This window comes from Hemibagrus wyckioides, linkage group LG04 (genome assembly GCF_019097595.1).
Source record: "Hemibagrus wyckioides isolate EC202008001 linkage group LG04, SWU_Hwy_1.0, whole genome shotgun sequence".
NCBI classification, from domain to species: domain Eukaryota; kingdom Metazoa; phylum Chordata; class Actinopteri; order Siluriformes; family Bagridae; genus Hemibagrus; species Hemibagrus wyckioides.
The window spans coordinates 30870024-30878698 of record NC_080713.1 but is presented as its reverse complement, the minus strand read 5'-3'; the positions used below and the strand labels follow the sequence as shown (position 1 = coordinate 30878698).

Below are 8675 nucleotides of genomic sequence, written 5' to 3'. Positions count from 1 at the left end.
ATTATTAGTTAACGTGCTCTTGTATGTAAAAAAAAAAAATATTAAAAAAGATAAAAAATTGTCGACCAACATTGTGATTTGGGGCCCCCTAGCATCCTGGGCGCATATGCCCAGCATACTCTGCATCCCCCATAATGGTGCCTCTGAGTACAGAGACAATGTATGTTACTGTTAGAAGACTTGTTGTCTTGTGGTTTGTTTTCTGGTTTAAACCCCGATATAAAGGACTGAGAATGAAATGAAATCCACTTCCCAGTAGAGCAAAGCACCTCACTGCTATAACTACTGTATACCTCTCACTACTTGTTCCTAATCCCACATCCTCCTCATCACCAGAGTTCAAATAAATCTTTATTTAATCTTTATTACTGATAATAAATCTAATCTAGAGAGCAAGTTAGACACGTTAGTTAGACATTACTAGCTAGGACTGGGAAGAGCTTTGTTCTGGTTAGTGATTTTTATTAGAAAGCTGTTTCATCACATCACTGAGTTACTCACAGCAGTTTCTCCAGTTTACACTCGTGTTTCTTCAGTAGATCACAGAGCTTCTCCACTCCTGAGTCTCCCAGTTCACACTCACTCAGATCCAGCTCTCTGATGTGTGATGGATTTGTACAGAGAGCTGAAGACAAATCAGCAGAGGATTTCTCACTTATACTGCTCTGTAGTCTACAGAAGGAGAGAAAGATAATTAGAGCTTTAATATAATATATAATATATACTGTCTATAATATATATATATAATTTTTAAATCAATTATAAAGGACTTTTATTATTATCAGATTATAGTGGCGGACCGTCAGGGCCAGCAAGTCCTTCTCTGCTGGCCTAAACAGCAGTGATCTGAATCACTGACTTGCATTTTAATATATTTAATATATTTTTCCATGAATGTGTATTAAATTATTCCCAGTAGTCTATTCTCTACATTTCATAGCTTTTCTCTCGGTTGCGCTGCTACCAGTAGTGTATATTTATGATAAGAGTATTTATCCAATCATATTTCAGCTAGTGGCTGACATCATGTGTTGCCCGGCCTTAAGGCCTTCAGAATTAATAGTGCAGGCGCCCGGAGCTTAAAATAAGACCAATCAGATTTCGAGTTGGCGTCACTGGGGCCATCTAGCAGGCATACGATTACGTCTGCAATTCCACACCTTTTTAATGGATAATTGGAGTAGTCAGAGGCAGCAAACCCCACAAACTATAATATATATATGTATGTATAAAACTCACAGTGGCTGACAGAGGAGAAGAAATCGATTTGGTCGTGGACATCCTTACAAATGCATTTCAAGGTGGACTTTTCAAGAAAATCGATTTTTCGAATTTGATTTTTCAAAATAGTTGGTAAGCTTTTTCAAGAACCATTTATGCTTTTGGGTTTTCTTTTTTTTTCTGGGTTTTCAGTTTGCCTTCATTCCAGATCCTTGGGGTGGGCTGTGTTTTTTTCTGCAGTGAAAGGAGGACTGTGTGTTAATGTGTTTTTTTGCTGTATGTAATGTAATTTTATTCATGTTCGCTACAAGAGCCTGTGACACAGCGCACTGTTATACCGTGTTTCTATACTCGCTGCATCTCATTTTGGATGCTGCGTCCTCCGGAGATTGCAGTTTGCTGCATACGGCATCAAGAATGAATTTCTTTAGAAAAGTAACCGTAATAAAAGAGACTATTCCTTGTGAGGTGTGAAATACTGTAGAATAATTTCTTTTTTACTTTGTTATTTAACGGTTGATTAGTATCTATTGCCATGGCATCATAATGATGCTATAGAGGTGGATTAATTCATGAAGGACGCCAGTGAAGGCCTAGGTGTGAAATGCACGGCCCGCCACTGTCAGATTATTAATCTGCTAAAAGATTAAGAGTGCTATAATAAAACTGGACTATTTGTAGCTTAATAGCTGTAAAATGTAAAGGTTCATTTCTCACTTTAGTGTCTGCAGTTTACATTCAGGATTCTTCAGGAAATCACACAGATTTCTCAGTCCAGACTCTCCTGGTTTATTCCTGTTCAGATTCAGATCTCTCAGGTGTGAAGGGTTTAAAACCAGAGCAGAAATCACATGTGAACAGTCATCTTCTGTCATTTTGCCTTCTTTATACAACCTGGAAAGAACAGTGGAGGTCAGGTTGGTTTCTGCTAGAACACACCCACTGCTGTATTAAAATTAGTCTGAATCCACGAGAGCAATTAAACTCAAACACTTGTATTTTTCAGTACACATGCAGTATGTTGGTGATGGCAGTTCTTATGGTATGGTTGCCACACTAAACTGCCCCCTAGGTGCACACCCTGACAGGATAAAACACATGAGTACGCACTCTCTCACCAAAACAGGGCAGAAGTTGGGAAAAAAGACCAGTTTTTTAACTGAAGCTCTTCATTTGAATCTGAAGGATATTAGTAATTGTTCTGCTGACAAATAATAATAAGATAAGAATGAGCAGGTGTACAGGTGCTCCTAATAAAGAGATCGGTGCATCTATGTAAAATAGGCAGTTATCTTATTGTCAGAGTCATTTACTCTCTGTTAATTGCACCCTCTGTTAATGATCCACCAGATAATTACACTACTGCAGGAAAATAGAGATCTGTGTGTTTCTAGCTGTTTCTTACCCAAGTTTCTGCAGTCTGTAATGTGGATCCTGCAGCAGAGCTGAAAGCTGCTTCACTTTCACGTCTCTTGGTGTTTTGTTGTTCAGATCCAGCTCCGTGTGCAGTAAGGGGTTTTTACTGAACATTTTAGTAAGACACGTGTAGGCTTCCTCTGCATCAGGACTTTTCCACAACCTGTAGAGAAAAATGATATGGAGACGTTAATAACTGTGGACTGAGAGCAATAAGGAGCTGATGGTGATGTGCTTTAGCTTCAGTTTCAGCTTCAGTTTCTGTTTTCAGTGAGTTTCCTTATCCTTTATCCAGCTATATCTGTTACAGAATCAGTGCACATTCATCCTCATGTCTTAATAAAATGGATAATTATCAGTCTTTACTGTTACTATTTATAACTGTTCATGAAAAAACTCTATCCAGAAATGTTTCCTGATTCATCAGAAAACTGAACATTACAATGTGACATAGTGACATCAGATCATTCAAATTAAACCATTAAGCAGAATGAAGTCATTTTCAAAACCTCAAATACTAAAGTGGTAGAAAGATAAAGTTCTTTCATTTCTCCTCACCTCAGTGTCTTCAGTGTACAGCCTGGATCCTGTAGTAAATCAGTGAGCAGCTTCACTCCTGATGCTCCAGGGTCGTTCCCTCTGAGATCCAGCTCTATCAGGTGAGATGATTTCAGAGCTTCAGCCAGAGCAGTGTATCCTTCCTCTGTTATACTGCAGTCTGAAAGTCTGGAAAAACGACAATCAGTCGTTTGATTTAATTAAATGTAGAAAAAGTTGATCATTCATGGCAAAAGAAAGGGATAAACTTGATATTTGCACAACAATGTCTTTCATTCTATTTTGATGATTTTTAGATGTTCCACATATGCAACATTTTTTCAGTTTGAATTGAATACTACTCTGTTCTCCACCTTGGTGCAGTTCTTTAGGCAGGTGAGAACTCAATAATTAGACTTGAGATCAAGAACATTTCAGTAAGATGTTCTCAGCCCATTTCCAAATAGACAGTGTCTATACAGTGTTACATAAAGAACTATATAGACACTGTCACAGTGGACAAATGCAACTGGGTCTATTCCAACCAGAAGCCCTGGATGACCGGGGAGGTCAGGTGGCTGCTCAGAGAGAGAAACACTGCTTTCAGGTCTGGAAATCGGGCTCACTACAGTGCAGCCAGAGCTAACCTGAAGAGAGGCATCAGAGAGGCCAAGCTGGACTACAGGAGGAGGATCGAAGACCATCTGAACAGCAACAACAGCAGGCATGTGTGGCAGGGAGTTCAGCATCTCATCAGTTTCAGGATCAACCCCGGAGCTGCTAAGGGTGACGCCACACTGGCAGAGAAGCTAAATCTCATCTTTGCCCGTTTTGAAGTAGAGCCACCAGAGACAGCCACACCATACCATATGGCCCTCAGCAGCTTTACCCTTACAGTTGAAGAGAGTGAGGTTAGGCGTATGCTAAGAATGTCTACTGGACCATATGGCATCCCTGACCGGGTGCTGAAAGACTGTGCGGATCAGCTGGCTGGAATCTTCACCAAGATCTTCAACCAGTCCTTGGCCCTCTCCACTGTCCCGCTGTGTCTGAAATCTTCCACCATAGTTCCACTGCCAAAGAAATCTCACATCTCGTGCCTGAGTGACTACCGGCCAGCACTCACACCAGTGGTGATGAAGTGCTTCAAAAAACTGATCCGGAGTCACATTACATCTCTCCTGCCCCTAAGTTTTGACTCTCAGCAGTTTGCCTACAGGGGAAACATATCCACATGGGACACTGTGGCCACAGCCCTCCATGCTGCACTTTCCCACCTGGAGACGCAGGGGAGCTATGTCTGGATGCTCTTTGTGGATTACAGCTTGACATTAAACACCATTCTTCCCTACAAACTGGTGGACAAACTTATGGACTTCGGGCTTCCACAATCCACCTGCATGTGGATTAACAACTTTCTGTTGGATCGCAGTCAGAGGGTCAGAGTGGACCGACACACATCTATGGCCCTCATCCTCAGCACCTGCTCCTCACAGGGCTGTGTTCTGAGCCCCCTGCTCTACACTCTATACACTCATGACTGCACCCCCGCCCACCATAGCAACACCATTGTGAAGTTAGTGGTGGGACACATATCGGGGGAGGAGATGAGTTGGCTTATAGGGACAAGGTGGAGCGGCTGTCAGGGTGATGTAAGGAGAACAACCTGCTCCTCAACACCACAAAGACCAAGGAGCTGACCATTGACTACAGGAGGAAGAAAACGGACATTACTTCATTTTCCATCAATAGGGACTATGTAGGGAGGGTGGCTGACTTCCGGTTTCTGGGAGTCCAGATAGAGGAGGGCCTGACTAGGAGCATGAACACCTCTGAGCTGCTGAAAAAGGCCCAGCAGAGACTCTACTTCCTTAGAGTGCTGAGGAAGAACAACATCAGTCAGAGACTACTGGTGTTCTTCTACCGGTGCTCCATAGAGAGCATCCTAACCTACTGCATCGGCGAATGGTTCACAGTGGCTCAGAGAAAAATGCTCCAGAGGGTCATAAACATGGCCCAGAAGATTGTCGCTGCCCTCTCCCGACATTGGAAGAACTACACAGTTCATATTGTTTTAAGAAAGCCCAAAGCATCCTTAAGGACACATCACACACAGGACACAATCTGTTTGAACTGTTACCATCAGGATGGCGATACAGAACAATCCAACAGCCAGAACTGCACTCAACAATCTAAAACAATGTTTACATGGGAATGTGCTATAGGTGATGAATGTATGATTGTGTGTGGGATAGGCTGTTTTAACTTATTTTAGTTAGTTTTTCATACCATTTCTGCATTTATAAGTTTAAATGCAGCTTCAGAGGGCTCTAAACAATCCCAGACGAGGAAGAAGGCTCTTATCTAGAGAAATGATCGCTCATTTTCTTATAAAAATAAAAATTTGATACTTTTTAACCACAAAAGCTTGTCTAGCACTAGCTCTAGGATGCGAGTCCACAACACTGCATTTTACATAATCACGCTGAAAGGTCACGAGTGACATAGGCGGAGCTACAGACCCAGTGTTTACAAAGCGAACATGCAAAGACCAAGGAAGCACAAAAAGCTAGTGTTGATATCCAGGCACACAGCAAGCAACCACAGCTTCAATCACTCAGGATATTTTAAAGAAAACTTTTGAGCACTCACGTTATTTCCAAGTGGATGTAATATTTTATTGAGGATCCAAAGAACTTTATTAATCCCAGGGGTAAACTGCTTAAATGTTTAAGGTCCAATACAAAGTAGGGTCTACAATGCCATCCGGTTTTAGCATGATCAGGTGTAAACAAAAGAACCGGCACAGTGTTGCTGTGTACCGAGAATTGGATGTGGGAGTCGTTTTAAACATGAAACATCTGCTTGGAAATAGCATGATTGCTCAAAAATGGATATCAACACAGCATACATTCTCCTTCTAGCTTTTTGTTAGTAAAGAGCGTTTGATTTATTTCTGTTTCCTTGGTTTTTGCACGTTCACTTTGTAAACACTGGGTCTGTAGTGTCGCCTACATCACTCATGACCTTTCAGTGTGATTACATAGTACACAGTGTCATGGACGCGCATCTTAGAGCTAGTGCTAGACAAGCTTTTGTGGTTAAAAAGTATCAAATTTTTATTTTTATAAGAAAATGAGTGATAATCTCTCTAGATAAGAGCCTTCTTCCTTAGCTGGGATTGTTTAGAGCTCTATGAAGCTGCATTTCAACTGCATTTTGGAAGTTCAAACTCAGAGGCACCGTTGAAGTCCACTATATGGAGAAAAATTCTAAAATGCGGTTTTTAAAAAACATAATTTCTTTACGACTTAAGTAAGAATGACATGAAGATCTTGGATGACCAGGGGGTGAGTAAATGTTTTTCAAATTGTTGTTCTGAATTCTCCTTTAATGCATTGTTCATGTTATATTTATGTATTTAATCTTAGAATTCTTATTGGAAATATTCAGTATCACATGTAACTGGGAAACACCTCTGTTTTACTCAAACTCAACCATGCATGCATGTAGATAGGTCTGAGTTACTATATATAGTACAATTGTTGTGTGTAATTCTGGTATTAAATCCTTAGAATTTACTTCACCTAACTTTGAATATGTATAACTTAGCTCTGAATACAGCATTGAGAGAGGAGAATTCAACAGCAGGTTTAATCTACCTTCGACAAGTGATAATAAATACATAGTACAGTTATTCAATTCTCCTTTTTTAGTATATAATTTATGTATAATTTTGCTTCATGTAAACAGATACTGTACTGTATTTTAAGCAACTTTTTTGTATTTTTTTTCCATTTTTTGTATTGTATATTTTACAGCTGCAAACAGCAAATATTATAATAATGTTACACTGTAAAAAATCCAACTAGCAAAATGTTGGCATAATGATTATTTGTTAGTAATCTGGACAATAAAACATGAAAAAGCCGACTGAACGAGTGAAAAGAAGTTTATTAAAAAATCGCTGGGTTTGGTACTGTCCCCTCAAAATAACCCAGACAAACCTTTTTTTCTTATTATACCATCTTAGCATTGGCTTTCTTTCTGCCACTCAACCTGTCAAACCTGCAGCAAAAACTCCTCTCTTGACAGTTGAAACTCTTAAACTCTGCTTAAAGTTGTTGTCCTGTAAGTCACTAATCATGTATGCTGTTGACTCTAAGAAACTAGTCTTCTAATTCTGTTGTGGCTTTGTTTCTGCTAGACCCCTTCTTGTCAGAGTATCCTCCAATGTTCAAGCATCTCTTTGTCTACCATTTTACTCAATACCAAGGAGCTGCATACTTTATTAACTAGTACCCCCGTGGACAACTGCTGTGGCCTGCACAGTATGTGGATTTCTGCTTCTCCACTTATTTACATTTTAATGTAGCATGCTAGTTATTAGGCGTATGATTTGATGTTTTTTTCCCATTTATTGATCTGTTAAAGGACTGGCTGCCAGGTGATGTGGTCTGCATTGTTTGGTAATTAATCAGCCTGTGAGTGCGCCTTTCTTTTTGCCCTTGGCTTTGCATCGCTTACAGCCTGGCTTGCAGCTCCAACGCTTCTGTTTTGCTTTAGTGCTACTGCTTCAGCACTATTGCTTCTGCGCTAATGCTTCAGCCTTAACGCTTCAGTGCTAATGCTTGTTTTTACTGATGCTTTGGCTTTTAAGTTTAAGTATTTTGTTATTGTTTTAGATATTGTTTGAGTACTTAGCCATACGGGTGTTATTGCGGCTGTAGGAAAACATATTTTGAGGCCACTCTAGAATCTACTGTAACACACATTTCTCTTACAATAATCATTTACATATCCCAGCTCTCACCACCAAATGGGGATCAAAGCAAATGGTTATCAGGAACTTTGAACCAGCTCACAGTTGGTGGTCGACTCCGAGGATTTCTTTAAGAGTATCACCTCAAGGCTTTTGTATTGTCACACCCTTAAGGCCTGCCCACTCAAGACCTTTAAATCTGTAACACACGTTTCTTTTCACTGGACTTGGTGACTACAGTACCACCACAGTGTGTTCTGATCTCCAATAAAACATTCCTGCTGAGCACTACTTCTGAGTCATCTGGTCTGCTTCGTTGATTTCACAACACAGCCCTGCGCCTAGCCTGCCTCTCTATTGGTAAGCCCCAGCTCCGCTTGATGGTGTGCTTTTCGATCAAGTTGTAGCTGTAGATTGTTGTATGTTTTTGCCATTCTTTTTGTCTATTTTAGATTTTTTTTTATATAGACTGTACTGTATTTGATAATTTTGTATTATTTGTAATATCAAAGTTGTTTCTGTTTGTAATTATATGTTGTATGTTGTTTATGTAGCACCAGGGTCCTGGAGAAATGTTGTTTCATTTCACTATGTACTGCGTCAACTATGTGTAGTTGAAATGACAATAAAAGCTTCTTGACTCTTGACTTGACTTCTGATACTGATATGAAAACTAGATGAAAAATTAATAATCTGAGGGCAAATCATTCACATGTCTAAATGAAGTTTGAAAATTAAT

The 8675-nt window shown here is 39.9% G+C and overlaps 1 protein-coding gene across 1 annotated transcript in view; it reads right to left on the bottom strand.

The window, feature by feature from the left end:
* Positions 1–3511, bottom strand: part of LOC131351569 (ribonuclease inhibitor-like) — a 42102-nt gene extending 38591 nt beyond the window's left edge. Inside the window, exons 1-5 of the mRNA XM_058386988.1 lie at positions 3501–3511; positions 3196–3363; positions 2627–2800; positions 1939–2115; positions 502–672 (exon numbers count right to left, since the gene is read on the bottom strand). Of these exons, the coding sequence (XP_058242971.1) occupies positions 502–672; positions 1939–2115; positions 2627–2800; positions 3196–3363; positions 3501–3511 (701 nt within the window). The remainder of the gene's footprint in view (positions 1–501; positions 673–1938; positions 2116–2626; positions 2801–3195; positions 3364–3500) is intronic.
* Between the last annotated feature and the right edge of the window lie 5164 nt (positions 3512–8675).